Below are 23,117 nucleotides of genomic sequence, written 5' to 3' on the forward strand. Positions count from 1 at the left end.
AAAAGTTACATTTCACACAGTAAATTATTGTGAAAAAATGTAATTCTTCTTAAAGACGATTTCTAGGATTTGACACTGGTTTATGTCAAATATGGTGTGTATTCTGTGAAGGTTTTTTTCAAAACAATACAATTATAATTTTATAAATGCCATCTTTCCTATAGAAGAGATGATTTGGTTTAAATCTGAAACATTAAAAAATCCTGTTATTTTTATGTCAGTTCCTCATATTTCAAAATACATAAAAAAAGGTAAATCTTGTTTTATATTCCTGATACACAAACACAGCAATGTCATAAATGTTTCATTTTCAAACATGATTTGGTGTCAATAAACTTTACTTTTTATAGAAAAATAGTTTAAAAATAAAAATTTAAAGATCAAACTCATGTGCTTCACCCCTTTTTAATCTCTATCTTTAGTTCTGCTTTCATAGCTTCAGTCTTCAGACATTTTTAAATACAGTACTTGTCTTTAGATGGAAAAGAATCCATCATCTTGTAAATGTGAAATATCCGGGTCAGCAAATCGAAGGTAAGGTCTGCCCTGCTTTTGGCTCACCTTAGTTTGAGTATTACTTCATAAACATCAAAGATCTATCAAGAAGTTTCTCACAAATTCCACACAAAAGTATTCTGATTGGGTCCCAAGAGTAATCAGGAAGTTTTATTTCTAATAATGCCATACTCTACTTAATAGTTTTCTGTTTTGAACTTGGTTAATACTAAGAGTGTCTACATTTTAACCTGTAAGTGAAATGATATATGGTTTCATTAAACTACTTATTGAAAGCTGAAAGAAAACTATATTTTAAATTGTTTAGTCACACCATTCAATTTGATATTTGTAAAACTTCAGGTACTTTTTCCCCTCCATCTTTCACATGTTGAAGAAATAATTTCACAATTTGAAATCAAAGTCAACACTGCAGTGAGGAGAGCTTTTCTACTTTATTACAAAGAGAAGAAGCCTTTATGTGGTCAGAAAATACAAGATTGATCTTTTTTTCTCTTCCTATGAAACGCTGCTGTTCAAACAGCCAGAGTGAATTGTCTCAGTTCACTTCTTTAAGTCCCATCACATTCACTTGGGTATGGATGTCCTCGGCTGCTGAAAATCTGGCCCTTTAGTGCACAGGGCGACAAAGTCCCCTGACCAGCAGTTCCAGAATGTCCCATTTTCATATATTGCATCCATGCACACCTCCTAAAAATGAGGTACAGCAGGGCAAACATTTTCCAAAATAGATGTCATATATATAATATATACACATTCGTACATACATACCTTTATTCATGTGATGTCCAAAAATTTAAAAAAAATGTACACATTTATTACAAAATCGTAACAAAGACTGGACAGTGTTTTGCTCATTCTGGAAAGATGAAGCTCAGTAATAACACAACCCTGGAAACCATCCAGAGATTGTGGCAATATCTTTCTCCTAGGACAGTCAGATATTCTTGCATTAAGGTTGGCGAAACTGCCTTTCAAAAACAGGAGGGGAAGTAAAACAAGGGAAGCAGACCTTGCTCATCTTTCCAAATGAAATACGAGAAGGATCTTCACATAAAAATGCACAAACATTTGTTATTTTATTACCAATAGTGCTACAATGAACAATGCAAATTTTGTGGTCTAATTCTGTTGAGTCTTTTGTGGATTTTCTTTTTTTTACATTTTATAAACTGAAGGTAAACCTCTGTCAGTGTATTTGCTTGTCTTTATAGACCCAAGTCTGTCTGCTGGCAAAAAAGAAAATACATGAAAAAATCCAGACCCTGCTCAAACTAGAGAAAAACAAATTACAAATTTAGTTGTTGGGCAGCACATAATTAGTAAGGCAGGATCTCAAATGGTGACCCTTTGTATAAGCCAATTGCCAGATCCTCAAGGAATTAAAACCAGGGTGCCTGAGCCACATCAGTTCTGCAGTTATGTTGAGTATTGTGCTGAGACAGCCATACCCCAAGAAAAGGGAAGTCTTTTTTTTTTTTTTTTTTAGAAGGCTTGCTGAGCAGGGTTGTAGTTGAAGGTGGATGGCAGGTGAGGCCGTTCTTCTAACTTGTCATATTCCAGATGGAACTCCTATAAAACCAAATTTAAGAATTTAGATGATTTCTTCTCCCTTTGTTCTTGAAGTTTTGTCAAAATGTATATTACTACATAAAATAAATGCATCTATGAGAATGATCACAAATACAGATATATCAACTCTTTTTTCCCCTTCAGTAAAATATAGCTTAAATAAAAATAATGTAGTGTAGTTTCTATCTGATAAATACAAAATAAGAGACTTGCTGGATAAAAGTCCGAGACTTCTCATGAGTATTTTATGGAACAAATTCTATGCATTTTTTGCAAAAAATAAAAATTTAATGGGGCAATTACTGTAATGGAAACCAGGGAAAATTATAGAATATTTAAAAGTAAAGCTTCCTTCAATGAACTATAAAACCTAAAAATTTACTTTTTCATGAAAAAAGCTGAGAAATAATTTTTCCCATATGTCTTATCAAAAAATACGAAGTTCTTCTAACCTCTTTAAAATTTCAGGAAAACAATGAAGTTAACACTCACACATCTTCAGATTTCCCATTTCACAAATGCCCCCCAAAACCCTAAAAAAAATGCAACTGCCATCCAAAACTAGACAGTGGTGGATGCAGGCACATCTGACAGCAAACTGCACAGTCCATTTGAATTAAATTTTCAAAATACTACATTAACTTCATGAATTTTATAATTTAAGATTTTTGAAGCCATTTTTTCATACATCCCCAAGATCAAAAAACAGATACAGAATATAATTTTATATATTAAAAGACATACCTTTGCAAAGCCAAAGAGCAAGAGGTTCTAGATTAAAATCACTAATTCTACAACCTGACTTTAATTAGCACAAACTCTCTAAACCAATCCCATTTAAAAAATTATGAACCTTAATATGTATCAAAGAAAGCCAATTAAGTAACGTTAATGCTATGGGGTCACCATATTTTACCTCATCTATTTTGTTCTGAAATGATTCCATAATGAATGTTTCCATTATTAAATTAAGAGGAAATTTCACGAATAAATTAAAATGAAAACCTAGGACATGATTAAATTTTGAAATACCAAACCAAGTATTTAAAATTCAAGGATGTCACATGAACAATTACAGAAATAGCAAGTGTAACTTACTGAAAGCCTATTATTTGTCAAAACTAGAGAGATACAGGTGATTTTATTCTAACTTATGATAACACTGTTGGTGTCATTACCTTCATTCCGCACCTGAGGAAAATGGGGCTCAAAAGTAACTAACCCAGTTCGTACAGTGAGTATCAGGTCTAGGACTACAATCAAGGCCCATGTAACACCAAAGCCTGTGACTTTTCTAGTACAACACATTACTTTTAATATTTTTAGCCCACGATCCAAACTATAATCACTTTATTACACCCTCTTATCCAGAAAAAATGTGAAAAAAATTCAGTCCACCAATAAATGTTTATAAAGGTGTCTGTGATGACTTTAATCTAAAAAGGTGTTATTTTACAGGGTTGGTTGAGTAATTAAAGCAGTGATTATTTGCTTATCAGTAAAAACTAGCAAATGCCAGAATCACCATCATCATCACCACCACAGCTCTCCCCAATGTGTTGTGTAAACACCACTCTCTTCCTACCTGTCCAGGCTTTGTAATTGTCCAGTTAGGGAAGAAAGTATCTTGTTGTATCTATCATTCTTTAGAAATGAAAATTAGCATTTCAGTTCTAAATTAAGTGTAGTTACAGGATAAAAAGTCTATTTGTAACTGTGACAAATCATAACATTCCATCTACTCCCTAAGGTATAAAAATTAAAATTTTGTTCAATTATTCTGTCCTTGTCATTGTATATTGGTGAACTACAATCTATTACTAGAATTTAAACTAGAGTAACTTCATCAATGAACATATATTTCCCTGTGTTAAAAGAAAGAGATCAGTTTAAACCCAAGAAACATAAATATTTTTGTATGATAATTAAGAAACTCTCAAAGACCTCATATAAAAGATTTAGAAATTAAATAGGTCAAATTTTGTCTCCCATTTTAAAAATCTTTTTTTCTATGTACTTTTATTCTTAAAATAAAGCTTACAATACATTGGTATCTCTTTGTTCCCTAACTTTATTTGATTGTTGATTACATCTTTTACATGTTTATGTTATATGTATATACACAACACGTATGTAGTACCTTTGTATAAATTATAATCTGTAGGTGCAAGAAGGGTGTCTTGTTTTATATACCATTACCTACTGTCTAGAATAGTGCCAAGCCCCTAGCAGGTGTGTAATTAATGGCTGATGAATTAATAAACACAAGTTTTCTTTAATGCTCTTAGAAACAGAACACTTAATTTTTGAAGTATTCCAATATAAGGTGTTAGAAGACCTATGTATATATTTGCTTCAACAAAAAAAAGATTAAAAAAAATGTTTACTAATGTTATAGACAGAGGAAGGGAGAGACAGAAAGAAACATCAGTGTGAGAGAGAGACATCAAGTTGTTGTCTTCCATATGCACCCTAACCAGGAACTGAACCTGCAACCTAGGTATATGCCCTGACTGGTAATGGAACCCCCAAAATAAATATTTTGGCTTACGGGACAAAGCTCCAACCAACTGAACCACGCTTGTCAAAGCTGGAAAAAAGATTTTTGAATTACAATTTAATGATTTAAAAGAGTAGAAAGAATTCTACATACTTTTAAAAAATAACTTTCAAAGTCTTAGTTTTTCTATTAATATAATTAGGTTACATATTCTCAAAAGGTTACTATGAAGCAGAATTGGAATACATGCACTTGACTCAGGTGATCAAGTAAAACTATTATTACTGATCAAAACTTCACAGAGAAACAAATTATGGGAATGTTTTCTCAAATCCTCAAAACGCCAGCCTTTTCTTAATTATGATCAATCCTCATTAAACTTTAGAAGGTATCACTATCTTAAATGCAGTTATTAAAGCACTGAAGTGTACCAGTGAAGTTACTGGGGGGGGGGGGGCACCTTTATATCAGGGTATGAAATGATAAAAAATCCTAAGCATTAAAAATTCTATTCAGTATTGGACCTAAAAGGTAAAGTCAGGCAGAAAGAATACTTAAATTTGTAAGTCTCTAGTTTGAGAAAGCTATTGATAATTGGGAAGGCTCCACCACCTAAAAATTCTCCATGGATGAAATTATTTAAAAATTTTACTCATTAACAGTATATACACTATCAGCCCTGAACAGGAAGCTCAGTTGGTTGGAGCATTGTCCCAATATGCCACGGTTGCAGGTTCAATCCCAGGTCAGGGCATATACAAGAAGCAATGAATGAATGCAGAAATAAGTGGAACAACAAATCAATGTTTCTCTCTCTAAAATCAATTAAAAATTTAAAAATTCGAAGAAGATTACATATACCATCTAAATTACCACAAATTTTAAATTAGTGGGACATTCACAGCCAATTCACAAGGACAGACCACATACATCCCCTGCTGGCATGTCAAAAATATCTAAAAGGGGAGAACAAGCAGATACAGTGACAAAACTTTTCTGCACATATATTCTTGACATATAGCAAATTCTTTCAATAAATAATGGGTCACATCCTAGAATTCAGAGTCAGAATTTTAGGGGATAAGAAATACTTCTGATTTAAGTCATTTAATCCCTCACTTAATACTACAACTCTTCATTCTCTCTAGAAATACTCAGTGATTTGCAAAAGAGAAAGGAAGGACCTCATATACAAGATATTCTGAACAGGGACCTGATTATGGTCCAACAACTACTTTTTATGATACCATGATAACATCAAGCTATCATTTATAATACTAATTCATACTGCAGGCTTCTTAAAATAAGTTGCAGCCATTTAATGCATATTCTTTACCTGTAAGCCAAACCTACTTTACAGATAGGGACTTTGAAATTAGTTTGGGACATGGCATTTTAATGGATTTTTTGTCGTATAGTGAAATCTGTTAATAATACTATGAATAAAATCAAATTTCTTAGTTCCTAATCCAGTTTCTAGAAAAACACTGAAAACAGCCTTAATAAAAGTATCAGTGTAAAAAGTTTATTCTGTGAATACAACTTAAAAGCTTTAAGTTTATTAACCTGCATTACTATTTGATGGAAACCAATCATTTCGCTTACTTTCATCACTATAAAAATAATTTTAAGAGTATGAGTGCAAGTGGCCAGCAATTACCTGGAGAGAGATTACTTAGGAAATAGTTTAATGATGTTTCCCCAATTTTATTTTCTTACTTCACCGCTAAAAATTGTAAAGGTATAGGTTAAAACAAAAGCTCAGCTATATAGGAGAGATGAAATAAAATTAGGTAAAATTATTTTTGTGTGTGTGCGCATGTGCACGCACACACACATTCTTTAAAATGACATTTACCTGACTAGGGAATTTCTTCTGAGAGAGAATAAAGGGGCCCTATTAATGTGTAGGTTGGTTTCTGAATATTTGACTTTATGGGGAGAACTTAGTTCTATTTTAAAAAACGGATTTTTTGTCTGTAGAAGTTGGTATCTTTGCATATATTAAACTAAAATTTATCTAAAATTATGTCTCTCTCCTCTTTAAACATCCATCCCTTTTTGCATATACTAAATTTGGAAGAATTTGCCATGATACCGAGCAAAATACTTCAAATGAATGGAAAAAACTTCAGTTATTTCCAAATAGTGTTTTTCTTCCTCTAACAATATTTTTTCTCTCTTGTAGAATCAATTAACTTAGAGTTTCTTGAAGTATGGCCCCCAACTAGGACCAGTATCATCCCTGGCATTACCTGGGAATGTTAGAAATCCAAATTCTTGGGTCCCATCACAGACTTATTTAATCAGAAACAATGGAGGCGTGGCCAACTAATTTGTATAAAGGTTTCCAGGTAATTCTGATGTAAGCTAAAAATTGAGAACCACTGACCTGACCTAACAACAATCAATTACAATTTCTCCATCTTTGCAAAAATAATAAGGTGTAACAACAATAATGATTAGAAACAGCAGCAACAAACTACAATTACTCTCATATATCAAATACCCAATATTTGCCAAGCACTGCACCTAGTGTAAATGTGTTTGTGTGTAATCTCATTTAAATTTCATGACAATACAGAAGCAAGTATTTCAATTTAAAAGATAAGGAAGCTTGCACAAGCTGAAAGTATAAATAGTAGAAACAGGAGTTAAATTCAAACCCATGACACAAAAAGACTATGGCTTTCTATTAAACTATATTTCTTTTTATTTAATATTTTATTTATAATACTTTTAGAGAGAGGAGATAGAGAAGGAGAGAAATATGGATCAGTGGCCTCTCAGGAACCCCTAACTGGGGACCTGGCCCACAACCCAGGCATGTGCCCTGACTGGGAATCGAACCAGCGACCCTTTGGTTGACAGGCCGGTGCTCAATCCATTGAGCCACACCAGCCAGGACCTATTAAATTATATTTCTTAAAGAACAGGTAACATACAGGATGTCTCACGTAGTATTTGTAATGAACAGAATTATTTCCACTTAACTAAATGGTTAGGACATGGACCTACCTTCTGAAATCAAGATATGCATAATAGATTTGTTGAAATAACTCAAATACAGTGTACAATGCTAAGTGGACTTGGTCTGAGATATAATGACATCTACCATTGAGAAATGCCCAAAAATAATAATGGAAAAAAAACTTTTCTATTTCTTTTTAAATTTTATATGAAATCTTAACAAACTTTTCTGTGATGAATATCTGTGATAAGCATTTTATTGTTTTTTAAAATGTTTTACCTTTTTTATCAGTTTAGTAAAGAGGAAAAAAAGCCCAAAACCAACAACTAAAAAATCATCCAATGAACTGTTGAGAAATATTTTTCTTCTGTTTCAAAACTCAAGCATCTTTTCTTCAATGAGTGCAAGTGTTTTAAAAAGCCTATTATCTGTAAACACACAATATACAAGATGATGTATTACAGAATTATACCCCTAAAACCTATAAAATTTTATTAACCAATATCACCCCAATAAATTCAATTAAAAAAGTAATACATTCATTTACAAAATGTAAAAATAAAAATAAACAAAATTTAAAAAGAGTCTATATCTGTTTATATACTGATTTCAGGAAAATCTCACACTTGCTTAACTAAAAGTAATAATGTAAGAATACATGTCTGGGATTGAACATGGGTATCTTTATTTTACAACTGAGTAGAAACAAAAATATTTGAAATGTTACCAAAGAAATTGAAAAATCAGAAAATTTCTTTCCAAGTCAATCATTTTTCTGAGGGCAAGATGAACTGTTTCTGCATACTCTTCTAGAGTTAAATCAAGCCAAGGAGGTAGAGACAAAAGAGTGAGCAAATATATGGCACATTATTTGAATGAATGCATTGGTACATAAAGAGATAAAAGAGGTCACTTCTTTTTAAAATTTAGATTTACACATTTACACATTTGCACATGGAAAAAAATATACCTTAGCTACTTTCCTCCAGTTAAGACAGTCGAAGAAGTAGTAAGTTCCCCTCTCATATGTATTGGTTTTCATTGTTGGCTCCATGCCTGGTGCCCTGGTAATCCATACTCGTTCTTCTTTGTGGTATCTCCAATCACGGTTAAAACTTCAAGTTTTAAGAGAAAAAGACAAATTAATTTTTTCCTGCGCCTTCATTTTATAAAACTTTTCTCAGAAAATAATTACACATAAAACACATGGATATAAATGCTTCTTCATCCTGACTTAATTGTTATTAAATACAACCCTAGTGAAATAAATATAGGAAAATAATTTCTTAATTTGTCCAAAACCCACTTTAATTAAAACACACACCTTTACTTAAGAAATTTTTTATGTAAACAGAACAAGATCTTAAAAGCTCTATGAGTGATGATGTGGTAAAAATGTAGGGACCAAATAAAGGTACACTGTGTTCCAGAAACTTCACTCCTTTCTTGTTCTTAGTCAATAGAAATTGAGATATCTATTAAAACAAACAAAACCCCAACTATTCACATTACTTTGTATTGAACTAAATACAATGTCTATTTGAATTAACTATTTAAATCACATAAAACCTCTGTGTAAACAAATACCTTCCTACCAATACCATGAGGTAATTTTTAGATTATATAAATAAGGTATGAAACAAAACTGCCAGTGATGGATGGATGAATTTATTATAAATAAATTTAAAAGAATAGGTAGCAATTACTATCTTACAAAATTGTGAAAAGAACATGAGAAAAAACAAATTCTCAATTGAAAAATAAAAAACAATTTATCATGAACATAGAGAACTTAAATATTTGAATATCTGATTCAAGGCCAGTTATAGAAATGGTATAAGGAATACTATAAAAATACTTAAATATGTAGAAAGTTCTCCTAATCATAACACCAGAAATTTTTAGCAACTCACTCTATAGTAAACACAGCAGAATAGTCTATTGGTAATAAAGTATGTTACCAATTGGACATATGAAAAATGACACAAAATTTTTATTCTTAGGACATCAGGAAAAAACATATCCAATGGATCAACTTCTAAACGCTAATTTAAATTGGCCAGCAGGATCCAGAGAACAAATATGGACTTATATATGCAGTGAACTGCCCATATCATATAATAATTAACAGATGTTTATTAAATGATGAAATCACTATCACTAGCATATGTAGTTCCACGAACAAGATAAGCCATAGTTATGAATCATGTCTTACACTTGACATATTTATAAATATTAGATTCACCAAATCCATGATTCAACTTCATTCTGGTCTTCTTACAAACTTAGGGTTAAATTTAAAATTCTTCTTTTATGTATATGGTGATTATGAAACCATGGTTATCTAAGATTTCAATCTAAATTAACTTTATTTTACTAATGTAAAAATAAACAACTTAAATTTCTTGATAAATATTTCCACTTTAAAAAAAAAAAAGACGAAAACTATAGCCGTCACCATTTTTTTTAAAGAAAGCAGCTTTCAGAATAAACAAGATCCACTACAGTACAAAAGTGTTTGAAAAGTCTTTGAACATACAGCTCTACTGCAGCTAAAAGTTGTAATACATCTCCTCCATTCATGTAATAGAGATAGAAGAGAAGGTCTTCTCCATATCGGCCAAGTTTTATTGCAGCCAGCTGGAAAAGAGAAATAAATTATTCTGAAATGTAAAACAAGTCTGAAAGTGCTAACATATAATTGCTACCACTAAAGTAAAAATAGAAAGAGAAACAAAAACTTTGTAGCAGGTAACTGTTATTACATGATTACATAAATAATTATAATTCTAAAGGGGAATTTCATTATTTAAGGTAATTTTATCATTTAAATGACTAAAGTTATTTAACCATTTTTTCTGGGATATCTATTTTATGTGATAATAGGAAAAAAAGCTAAATAAAAGCTTTCAAGCAAGTTCAAATGCAGAACATCTTACTTGAGATATTTATTACCCAATATGAGAGTGATAGTGAAACACTGTGCTCAGAGTTGCAGGACTTACACTCAAGGCCCAGTTCCATCACTTACTAATATACCATGTCTAAGTTATTTATGCCTCTAAACTTCAATTATAAGGGTTACTGAGAATGAAAATGAAATTAAATTAGTGACTGTAAGTGAACACACCTTGTAATGTCTGATACATAGAAGACTTACAGGAAATGTTACTGACTCTGTATCTAACAGTTATTTACAAATCAGTTGGTTATATAGTTTTAGCAAATCATGTTAATAAGTACAAAAATCATAAAAAGATTGCTCTGTTTAAATGAATGACTAAAATGACTTTACATGTCCCTCCACAAAGTAGAAGCATGCTAATTACTTATCAAATTATACAGCATAAGTGAGTTCAATAGTCTCAAATTCTCACATTAATATATTAAATACATTAAATTCTCACCAAAAAGTAAATATTTCTATCTCCCTGTATCTAAATGTTTATTTAACTGTTCCATATTCTCTGAATATAATTTTTCTCTCCATTCATACTATCCCCATTCAGGTAGCAGTATTAAATGTGTCCAATCCTCTTAAATTAGTATTTCTTAAACTGGCATTAGAAATGGTTCTGGAACACACCCTATAATGTAAGTGGCAGCAAGTCACATGACCCAAAAATAAAAGGTTGGCTCTACCTCATACTTATCTTTCACCTATTCAAGTTAAGACATGTTGAGAAAAAGATCTTTAATTAGCTGATCCACAACATCAACATCGATTTGACTACAAAACTACATGGTACAAACGCAGAACATTGCAGTTAGACATTTACACACATATGATAACACAAATATTTAATTTTAATAAATTAAATCCTTTCACAAGGCCAAAATCTAGATAGCGTTTCTAACAAAAACATGGTCTTACTTATATTCCCTAAAGTAAGCGTTTACCACTTTATTTCTTTGATTAGAAAAAAATGAAGATTAAAGCTTCAATCTGTTAAGTTACTTCAAAAAAGAAAAAGAAGACAGAAGAAAGCCAAAGGTCATAAATAGTTTCTAAATATTATAACACATGGTTCCATTAAAAACACTGTATCTGTAATGTTTGTAAAGAAAAATCTTTCATTTATGAAGTTTTCCAAGTTAGTTTATTCCCATCAACTGTGGTTATGGTTGTACCCTGTTATTAATAACTGTAAGAAATATTTTAACAATCCTAACATTGTTTTCTTTTAAAAATATTTAGAATATATAGACCAGAATCTCATCAAAACATTGAGAGTACTAATAAATATAGAAATAAAATTGTTATATATAACTGAATAAACTTACAAAAGCATACCCCTGAGACCACTGCTAATTATTTCAAAATATTATGCTGTCTAAACTGATAAACAGCACCTGAAAAATAAATTCATGCTGACTGAGTAGAATAATAAACTACACTCACCTTATCCCTAATGTGAATGTTCGTTAAGTACTCAGATGGAACATGGAAGTCTAGATAATAAAATAAAAAAAGCCTTATTAACTGATTCTCAGTTACAAATATATTTTTAAAAGGTCTGAACACAAATATAGTCTCCTACCTATATCTTGAGGTCGACAAGGTGAAGATGCCCAGGGTGACGCAAATTTGGGGTAGAGATTTCTGAATAAAGGGGGGGAAAAAAACACTCTGAAGTCCAGGGTAGAAAAAAGATTTCTAATTTGAGTTCAGGAAATCAGGAAAAACAGTAACTTCAAAAACAGTAACTTTTTACTTGTAATTTCCTTTCTTGGGTTTACTATGACTTACATACACAGCAAACTAAACCCAAGTTTTATACAATATATACAAGGGAGGGCAAAAGTAGGATTACAGTTGTACTGTGACATTCTTTTCAATTAATAAAGCTATTGTAATAACAATAACCTTCATGTCTTTTTCCATATGGAGAAATGTAAACTTACTTTTGTCCACCCCTATATCTATGGGTACCTATAAATCTCTATATCTATGCACCAATTTCATTAATGCTTTGCCCCCAAGTAAAATTACTTTCCCATGTATATGGCCAGAAAAAATTAGTACTTATTAAAAGCAAAAGTTCAAATTCATCAAATATTTGCTGAGTGCTTATTATATGCCTGGAACCATTATAGGTACTTGGGATACATCAGTGAACAAAGTAAAGATCAATGACAAAATCAAACTTATTTTCTGGTTCAGGATGGTGAATTGGTGGAGGCAGACAAAAACAATTTGCATAATAAATAATATTCCACTCTAGAGGAGGGGTAGGGAGGGGAGATTAGTTGCATAATTAAATAGGGTAGTCAGGTTAGGTCTTAAAAGGTCAGATTTGACAAAAATTTAAAGAATGTAAGGTAATTAATTAACTATATTGTTTATCTAGCAAAGACTAATCTAACCTAAGCAAATGCTGGAGTCACCAAAGCAGTGATATGACTGACATGTCTGAGGTATGGCAAGAAGGCAGGTGAAGCTGGGATAGATTGAACAAAGGAAGAAGCTGTTGGAGAAAGACACAAATCAGGCCTGTAAAGATTTTGGGGTTTTAATCATAGTGAAACTAAACCCTCACTGGGTATTGAGCAGAAGGTTAACTTAATCAAAACGAAATTGTCCTGGCTGCTATAGGAAGAAGAAAGGAACACAGGAAGAATGAGAGATACCTAATGACTGGCTAATAGAGTGAGTATTCCAAGCAAGAGAGGATGGTGATTCAAACCAGGGTGCTAACAGTTAAAAGTAGTGAGAAGCAATGCAGCAATATTCCACAATGTTATATGTTACTGATAGGACAAAAAGGGTAAGTTCCTAGAATTGATCACTGAATTTAATAACATAGTGGTCATTTGATGACCTTAACAAGAGTAGTTTTAGTGTACTGGGGACAAAATACTAACTGAAAAGGTTTTAGCAGAGAATAGAAAAAGACAAATGGGATTTACAGAGATGGCTCTTCTGAATTTTGTTTCAAAGGGAAATAGAAAAATGGGGGGAGCATTAGTCAGATCAAGAAAAAGTATCAAGAAAAGTAACATGAAAGAAGTAACAGCATATTTATATGCTGATAGAAATAATCCAACAAAGCACAAAAAATTCTGAAGGAATTGATCAATTACAATGTGTGGAAAATAAGAGTAAAGGGGATATAGATGGTAGTAAATAGTTAAGATTTGGTGAGAGGCCATGCTGACATTCTCTTCTGATTACTTCTATCTTTCTTAAGAAAGTAAAAAGAAAAAAGAAAAAACAAGGTCATCATCTGAGAGTAAGGACAGGGGACAAGGTATCAGGGTTTGAATAGGTGAGTATAGAATAGGAGAGAAAAAAGAATGAAAAAAGTAGGCATGCCAGTTATGATCATGGTTGGCAGAATTCAGGTCCTACTTTTGAGGTTTCTGGCCATAAATTTAAAGTGTAACCAGGCAGTGAAATTATGTGTTTTTCTTTAGCCAGGCTCAGTAGCAAAAGTCAAAAAATAGAATAGGCAGAGATATAATCAGGGCTGTAGATTTTAACATGCAAGTATGACAAAGCAGGAGAGGGCCAAAGCAGTCAAGGGTTTATGCAGATGAGCAGTGTGACTGACCACAGAGTTTAACTGGATAAGAAGTTAGTTCATTGCAGGGAAAGAGAGAAAGGGATATTGAGGAACAATAAAAAGATAAAAAGATGAATTCAAAGTCCCAATAAAGTCAAATGATTACTGGAGCCAGTGCTAGAGGAAGAGAGATAGAAAACAGAAAGCAGTATTGGAGCACAGATGTAAAATTACAGAGAAAGTAGTCACTAGTAATGGCAAAGTCAAAAGGATGACTAAAGAGGGAAGTAAATGAAGTATAGTAGAGGGTAAGATTTCTGGAGTAGAAAAATTCAAGGAGCCGAGATTTCAGATTTGGAAGGATCATATATGTATTGAAACTCCCAAGTTATAAGCGGAATAATATTGTAAAGTGACCGTGATACACCTTACAAAAACCCAAGAATCAGTAGATAACAGCAATAATCAGTGGCAGCTGGTGATACAATTTGATGACATGAAATTAAAAACTGAAAGTCTGTAAGGAGGTTTTATGTATAAATGTGAAAGGAAAGAAAAACAACTTACTCAGGAGAGTTCAGATTGAGGCCTAATGTTGTTAAGTCACTTCCTAATGCAAGATGTACCATTCCTGGGTCTGTCTCTGCTGCCCTGATAAATGTTAACAGGCCAATCATTCCAAATTGGTCCGTTACCATCCCTTGAGGAATGTTAGTAACCCGACCTGGATAAGAAGGACATAGGCATTTTTATTTTTGATGAAAAAGTAAAGAAAATGAATTCTATAATATCATTGGCATATTTTATGGAGTCCCACCATCAGGCAACACCTGGATCCCTTTTTTCTGCTGGTTATTATTTTGTGTTGTTGAACTTTTATCTCCAGGGAATTTGGGTCCATCTGTACTTGAAGTTGTCTTGCCAGATGTATTCAAGTTCTAACATAAAAAAAAAAAAGCAAACATAACATTAAAATTTGCTAAGTGTAAACATTTCAAATTCACGTATTAGTACCTTTCTATTCATTCTTTACTAAAATTGGTAGTAAATTATTACCTTTTTCTCAAGTTCTATGTGATATTTTTTTATTTCTACAATTGTCCCATGGTATAGAAATAAATCCTGTTATATATATTTGAACATTTAAAGGGCAAGGAATTTATGGGGAAATATCCTTATTTATCTCACAGATTTTCAGTTACAGATAATATATTAACTATCTCTGGACTTTATGTTTTCAGATACACTTGAAATTGTAACTCTTCAATACTTTCATTTAGAAGTGAAACTAAATACCTAAAATATAACCATGAAAATCTCCAAGATAAGTTAGAACATACACACTTTTAAAATTGGTATTTAAATTCTTACCCAATAGTCTTCATCAATTATTTTAACAAAATAAAAACTCTCATCACAAAAAAAAGCTATTTTCAATGAAATGTGGAAGAAATAAACGTATTTGTTAAGTCAGAAAGAGGAAGCTGAGTTGGCTGAATCAACACAGGAATAAAAATGTGTATAAAGATTCTTCAAGGAGAAAACTTACTCAAGAAAAACACAGCTCCTTAGGAGGCTATAATATCAAACTTCATGGGATCCAGCTGACAGGGACTACAATAAAAGTCTAAATTAACTCTGAGAAGTTCAACAGAAATTTGCAAACCTATATGAAATAGGAAAAAAATAGGCTATCTTCTAAGTTATAAAGGTTTCCACATTCTTCAGAAGTTACGTAGATTACAGATATTCAAGAAAAACAACTTTGTAATATTATTTAGTAAATCCTTAACACAGTCTATAAAACTGTTAATATAAGAGAAATCTGAAAGGGAAAACTACATCACTCACATACATTATACTCAGTTTACTTACAGATTTACTGTCATCATTACTTGATGTTGGATCTTTATAGCTGGAACCAGGTAATGCTGGAAAATCTTCGTTGTGTATTGAGAAGTCCTGGGATTGCTCATTTGCTGGTTTTGTTACCATTCCAACTATGTAATAAAAATAATCCAGAGAATTGCAATTGATATTTATGATATTTTGCTAAAAATTATAAAAAGTTAACTTGCCTCATAATATACTAAAAGGGTTTTTATTTTTCCCTGAAAGCATACTTCAAAATGTTAGTATTCAGTTAGTACTCAATATATAAAATAAAGGGAAATAAGTGGTAATCCTGTAATTGTAATCTAATGTCTTATATAGAGACACTTATAATTTGATATTGGTAATAACTATTAATATGTTTGTTTTAAAAACCTGCTTTATTTAAATACTTGATTAGCTATTATAAATACCAGTTCACTGTCAAATACAAATGAACAAAATAAAATTTAAAAGAACATGTCAGTATTCTACCTGAAAGTGACTTACAGAGTGAGCAAATTGCAATCAATTAATAAACAACTCCGTATTATTTCAGATTTTCTTGGACTCCATGTAATAGATGCAAAACATACAAAACTGGGAAGTAATCCTCCCACTATACTTGGCATTAGTCAGGCCCTTATTGGAGAACAATATCCAGTTTAGGACTCCACAATTCAAGGACAATATGGAGAAATTAGAGATGGTCCAAGGAGAGCAACAGGAATGATTAAAGGGATGAAAAAATGGACCTATGAGGAAAGGTTAAACACATTAGAGTCTGAACTGAGAATCAAGTAGCTCGGTACTTAACTTCCAGAGCAGATCATTTTTTTTATTTTTGGAAGAGTGATTTGGAAACTTTAGAATATGAACAATAAAGTTTTCTCTTCTTCATATACTGTTATTTGTACTCATTCTAGAAGGCATAGAAATCATTCTTAGATGAAAATGGGAAAAAGTCTTAACAGTGATGAAATGATTCAAGTTTCACTGTTACCTGCTGCTGATCTCTATCCTCTATCAGGTTCTCCCAAAAGGAAAACTACTATGTAAAAGATAAAAAGACTATGGCTACACTGCAGTCACACAATTTAATGTCTAAATTGTTACTGCACACATTTCAAGCCCTCTCTTTTTTTCATTTAACCTCTATCAGTCAAAGTTCTTACTGGATACAGTACAATGGGTTACTTTAATGGTGACTGAGAGTCTACATAAACTACATATGACCCATGAGCTCTCATGACCCATGAGTTCTCAATATGAGGCAAATTTTTCTCCCACATACGTATCAATTATGGAGACATCTGTGGTTGTCACAATGGGGAAAGGGTAGGAGGTAGGGGTTGCCACTGGCATGCAGTAGGCAGAGGCCAGGGATGCTGCTAACTATTCTATAACACATAGGACAGCCCCTCATTTACAAGGAATTATCTGACCCAAATGTCAATAGTGTAGAGGTTAAGAAACTCGGGAAAAATCTTTACTGTATGTCAATCATTATTAATTAATAGGAATGTTTTCCTTTAAAAAATGTGTGATGAATTAATGAGAGGCAGATCATAAAATAATTATTAAGGTATATTAAGGTAGAACTACCAGAAGAAAATTAACTCCTGAATACCGATGAGGACTTCCTTCTCGAGTTTCTGTACAAGCTAAGTTTTCCCATTTAACTTTGCTATTACGGTATTCTGGGAGGAAAAAGCACTTTAGGTCTATCAACTCTGACAAATTACACTACTCTGATTAGGAAACATACATATATGCACATGTATATGTGTATGCAATGGAAAGTTTCCATTGGCCGTCACTAAAAAGCTTAGTTACCATAAGGAGCTCTTCCAGCCAAGGGGTTTATTAATGGAGTTGGGTTACCACTTCCTTCCCTTCTGTTTCGGTCTGCTAATGCTGGAAAATCTGAAAGGTCCAATCCTGTCACATTTTCGCTTCCATCTAAATAATAAGAGGGAAAAATATTTATTGATTCAACTAACATGTTAAAGAGATTATTAAAGACCAACCATAATATAATTTGAGATGACAGTGGCTTCTTCCTAAATAATGCACAGCACTGTACTAGGTATATGTAGGTGCACAATACTTGTGTACTGATTTCACATAAAAGAATTTCATGAACAATTCAGCAAAGCCAAATATAACTGACACAATAAAAATTCCAATCTTAGAGACTGAAGGTAGAGAGAAGGAGTAAGATGGTACATTATTTTCCCTGTGAAAGGTGGTACTGTAAAGTTAGAGCTTGTTAGCTACCAAGAGAAAGAGTGTTTGTGATATAATTACTCTTTTCATTATATTCAAAAGCAGAGCTTATGTCTGAAATGCTTGGAGTCTCACAGGTGTGAAAATGACAGTGCCTCCTGTAAATGATCAGAATTGTATCTGAGGCACAGGCAGTGGAATCAGAAGCCCTAAGGACTTGCCCTGTGGTCTATTGGTCCCATACACAACTGTGTATGCACGTATGTGTGCATGGGCATTTTGCAGTTGGGGTATAAGCAGGGTAGCATAAGTAGGGTGTAAGTAGGGTTCCCATGTCTGTTTGTTGAATGCCTGAGAAACACGGGAATATGATATAAAGACCAAGAGTTCATATTACCTATTACACAGTAGGCGCTCAATAAATATATATTAATGGAATAAAATTTATTTTTGTTCATTTTAACTTTTTAAAAACTCATTGCTTTCTTTTACAAATTAAAATTTAACCCAACATTTATTCCTGGTTTATTTTAATCATCCTTTTGATTTAACTTATTATTCTGTAATTCTTACAATCTCGTATTCCTAATTTTTTAAGAATTTTATTGTCTACCTCAGTTTTAGCCTGCACTATAGCTTTCTAAAATCTTTCATATGGTTTTCATGATCATTTTCCCTTTATTTTGCCCCTTTTCCAGTTAATTTCAATTTTTCCCTGAGTTTCATAATTAGAATCCTCAGGAAACAATAACCCCTATTATCTCCAGATTACTTTGTTGATAGAAAAACAATTTTTTCTCCAAGGTTCATAATTAGAAGATTTTAATTTTGATTTTTTCTCCAAGTTTCATAATTAGAAGAGTCTCGGGAAAAACCTATTATCTTAGGGCTGCTTTGTTGATAGAAAAACAATACACTCTATTAACATTCCAAGTTAGAATTTAAACTTAAGAAAGATAAAGTCATTCATACCCATCATTTTAAAAGAAATTACAGTTTATGAATTTTAAATTTTGGTAAGATAACAGAAATTAACAAGTTGTAGTTTCAATCTATACAGTAATCTACCTTCAATTATTTGATACAAATTAACTATAGATTCCAAATATATATATTAACTTTTAAAACACATCTTCAGGTTCTCAGAGATGAAATTTAAATTGTCATGTGTTATATGAGGATAGTTTTTACTAAGAAAAAGACAAACAGTTAATAAACCCCCAAAAATTGTATTTTTAGGGAAAGACTTAGAAACAATTTTTCTATTGTGACATAAAGTTAGTTAAAACTGAAATTTAAAAATAATTCTAAAATTTATAGAAGTGTGTAAAACCGTAGTTTGGAATATAAGTCGGTATTGTCGGTTACTTTATTGTCCATTTAAAAAGTCACCTTAAACTATGAAATGCAGCCTGACTCCAGAGATATCAAAATATGAAAAAATGTACATTTTAGAAACAATGGGATATGGTACTTCATATTCTTTTTACACCTTGAACACAAAACTGTAACTTTCAAATGCAAAAACTTGAAATTTTAACATCTCATTTCATCAATCCATGTTGTGATAACTTTAAAAAAAAATAAAAGCCCAAGACGATTGATAAATCGTCTCTCATGCTTCCATATAGGCTCCACTTCACTGATCATTCTTTCACCTTTTACTTCCTTTACATACATTTCTCTCTCAACAATTGTCTTCACTTTGGCTCCTATGACTGTAACAACATCCTTTATTTCCTTTCATAGGAGGCAAGGTGGAAGAGGGTGAAATCTGAAGCAGAAGAGCAACAAAGCCTCCTGTTTAGGCTAAAGTAGTTGATAAAGAGAAATAAACCAACAGACTACAGGAATTCTTTTCTGTCAAAATCAGAATTGGTTTTCCATGTAATTATTTTTTTTATTTTACACTGGACAAAATTTTTTTGTCCAGTTTTAATTTAAAGCTGGACAAAAATTCATAAAGGTTAAATGCCAAAATTAGTATTAAAACTATTAAGAAAAAACTGTAACTGCTCCATGTAATTTTAAAGATTTCTCCAATCTGGATCTCTCTAGTCAGAATGCCAAACCACCCAATCTAGTTTAGACTGTGGTGACAGCACTGAGGATAGGAAAAGCTTGTGAAATAGAAAATATTCTGGAGCATAAACACAGACTAAGTTAATGTTTGGGCTCCTCCAGGTATTAAGGAAATAATATTGATGTTATAACGTTATGCTATTACCATGCCAAGTGAAAAATATATGTAAATATCTCTTAACTATTCAATTGAATTAAACCCTATTCCTGTCAAATTCTCACCAAAATAACACATTAAAAAATCCTATAATATTTTAAGACCAGTATGTTGAATTGCTTTATATTTCAAAGATCTACTATATTTTTTATAGGGTACTAGCTCCAGAATAAGCTTACCTGTTCCATTAAAAATGTTACTTGATAAGGAGTTATTCATTCCAAATGCCTGATTCCTGTTCATTCCAAATCCAGACATACTGGGTACATAGAAAATAATTTTAGATATACAGTAAGAACACTAACTTTCAGATGAAGATAAACAAAAGTGTATACTTTTGATCTCCTCATATAAAACACCATGTTTTAAAACAAGTATTAATTTTGTTTTTCTGAGTTTACGTCTTTAATTTTATTTAAAAATTCCCCTAAGTCCTTCCATGAACAGAGAACCAAACATCTTACACAGGTAAATTAAAATACAAAAAACAAAGAATTTACATATAAGCCTTGAGAAAAACAGAGGTTAAGGGTACTGTTTAGTGTTCTTAGAAAGCCAACTTACTGGATATACTGGCAAAACTAACTTCAAAACTATGCAGTTTAGTGTTAAGACCTTGTTCCAGAATACTTGTTTTTCTTCCATGACTGGTAAAGTATACTACTGTTACTGTCCATAAAAGATCTTTTTTTCATACAGTCTGTTTCCCTCTTAGAACAGATACTTCTCATGAATAAAGTCCATGTCATATTCAACTTTGCATCCTCTGCCCTTAGTGTTCAGGAGGATATAATAGGCACTCAATAAATGTTTAGTTGACCTGAGTTAAATGGTGCTTTTCTTTAACTGAATCCAGTGTTCTAAACACAATCCTTCTTATCTAAATGTAGTTTACCTTTCAGCTACTTAAGCGGAAAAAAGTCTTTCTGTTGTGTCCTCAATGTACAATTGGTTACTTGATAAATAGTTACAAATGCCTCCTATTTTTGCACATGCCTAATAAACATGAGGGAAAAAATGAGACTAAACTTAAAGCAAGGCCAGAATTAAGAATTTCAAAAGAATTAATGCCAATTCTATAATGAAAGTATAAATTTTTATCATCAAATAGTCTGATAAAAGTGTATTAGTGTTCTGAGCAGGATTAAAATATTTGAAGATAACAGGTTTGTTTTTTTCTCACCTATGTCTATAAAAGTATGACCAAACAATATTTTCATAAAACATATAACTGTGCAACGAAACTTTAGAGATGAATAGGAAAGCCAATAGAAATTTTTGTTTAATAGCATGTTGGAACTGCTGATGATATAGGAATCCTCAAACACTAAGTAAGTACTAGGAGATGAAAACATACTATAATAAATACAATTTATCAGTAGCAATAAGCAGGGTTTTACAGAACCAAGTTTCATTGACAATTTACAAAATATTTTTTAAAAAATTAAAATGTAAAAAAATATGGCAAAAATTTAAATATACACTCAATGAACAATATTATAAGAATGCAGAAAGATGTGATAAAGCCCAAGAAGTAATATGATTAGGAAGCTATCAAGGAAGCTAAAAGCTATATATGAGAATTTTGATAATCCTTTATAAATAATAACTTTTAAAAATTAGAACAGCAGTCAAATTATGAAAGAAATGCTCCTAAGTCTGAATAAAAGAATTGAAGCTTATGAGATGAAGATTAAACAGAAAATGTGCTAATCACCTATTTTAGTTCAGATTTTACAAGTACCGGATAAAAGTGATGTAACTGTATATAATGATAGCAACATCAAGGTCCTCTTTTCCCCTGGAATTCACCATTTTTAAAAAATTGGCAAACTTAAATGCTACTTTTGCAAGAAAAAAGCTTTATATTATAGATATAACTCTCATATAAATTATCTAAACAGCTAAAAAAATATAATGGATAACTGGTCTTCATATTGTTATTATTTGTGTAATAGTATATGCAATGGATAGTGCAAAAAAGGTATGAATAGGTACAAGCTCACCTTTTTGTTTTAAATCGCAGGATACAACAATTTTCAAATACTTAAAATTAGTCTTAAAAAGCCTTTGGTCACTAAGTCTCCAAAGTAAGCACAAAACTGAATTTTGTCAACAAGGTACTTAACCAAAGTATAAATGAAATAAGGCAGTAATAGTCAAACATGTCCTATTCGTAAGTCTGGAATTCTTAATGCACAGGTGATCAGCCTCATTTAATAAGAGAAAAAAATATACCAACAAAAATTTGCCTGGTGGTAACCTAAGAACAATCCTCTTCTAATAGCAACAACAAAAACCTTCAATGTGCTTCTAAAATCAAACTGGTTTTCAAAAGAACATGTCTTTAGTTTGGGGAGATTAAAGTTGTAAAGTGTTAAGAGAAAGAGAATCTCTGGTCATAAATATATGATGAAACACACTTATGAGACAGAAGCCACAAGTCAAGAACAGAATGTTGAATATGAAAAGGCAAATTTGAAAATATGGAGAAAGACAATTATACACAGTATCAATAAACATCTTACCTGTTCACAGTAAAAGGCTGTCGAGAAGGCTGCTGCTTTGGCATACATATTATGCTTGGCGAGCTTCTGTTGGGGCTACCTAACCCTGAACTGCTCATGCTATTTGTCCTGCTAGGAATTCCAATGCCCTGACCAACCTGGGAGTGGTTCATCATATTCCTAGGATTCATAGGCAAAATACCCC

At 31.9% G+C, this 23,117-nt stretch overlaps 1 protein-coding gene and 1 long non-coding RNA gene across 6 annotated transcripts in view; both read right to left on the reverse strand.

Moving 5' to 3' along the window:
- Nucleotides 1-931: 931 nt before the first annotated feature.
- Nucleotides 932-23,117, reverse strand: part of CNOT2 (CCR4-NOT transcription complex subunit 2) — a 108,564-nt gene continuing 86,378 nt past the window's right edge. For 3 of the 5 annotated variants that reach the window (XM_028533425.2, XM_036018683.1, XM_028533427.2), the window contains 11 exons: nt 22,934-23,116; nt 20,585-20,664; nt 17,774-17,899; nt 15,941-16,065; nt 14,883-15,003; nt 14,633-14,789; nt 12,101-12,162; nt 11,962-12,011; nt 10,099-10,199; nt 8,530-8,674; nt 932-2,088 (listed from right to left, as the gene is read on the reverse strand). In XM_028533425.2, the coding sequence (XP_028389226.1) occupies nt 2,002-2,088; nt 8,530-8,674; nt 10,099-10,199; nt 11,962-12,011; nt 12,101-12,162; nt 14,633-14,789; nt 14,883-15,003; nt 15,941-16,065; nt 17,774-17,899; nt 20,585-20,664; nt 22,934-23,116 (1,237 nt within the window). In that variant the 3' untranslated portion in view covers nt 932-2,001. The remainder of the gene's footprint in view (nt 2,089-8,529; nt 8,675-10,098; nt 10,200-11,961; nt 12,012-12,100; nt 12,163-14,632; nt 14,790-14,882; nt 15,004-15,940; nt 16,066-17,773; nt 17,900-20,584; nt 20,665-22,933; nt 23,117) is intronic. The other 2 variants (XM_028533426.2, XM_036018684.1) reach the window with 2 other exon arrangements.
- Nucleotides 6,416-8,523, reverse strand: LOC118499021. Its single transcript, XR_004901519.1, has 2 exons — nt 7,497-8,523; nt 6,416-7,280 (listed from the first exon to the last, which is right to left on the reverse strand). It is a non-coding gene; the product is annotated as an uncharacterized LOC118499021 (long non-coding RNA).

Source organism: Phyllostomus discolor, chromosome 2, assembly GCF_004126475.2.
Source record: "Phyllostomus discolor isolate MPI-MPIP mPhyDis1 chromosome 2, mPhyDis1.pri.v3, whole genome shotgun sequence".
NCBI classification, from domain to species: domain Eukaryota; kingdom Metazoa; phylum Chordata; class Mammalia; order Chiroptera; family Phyllostomidae; genus Phyllostomus; species Phyllostomus discolor.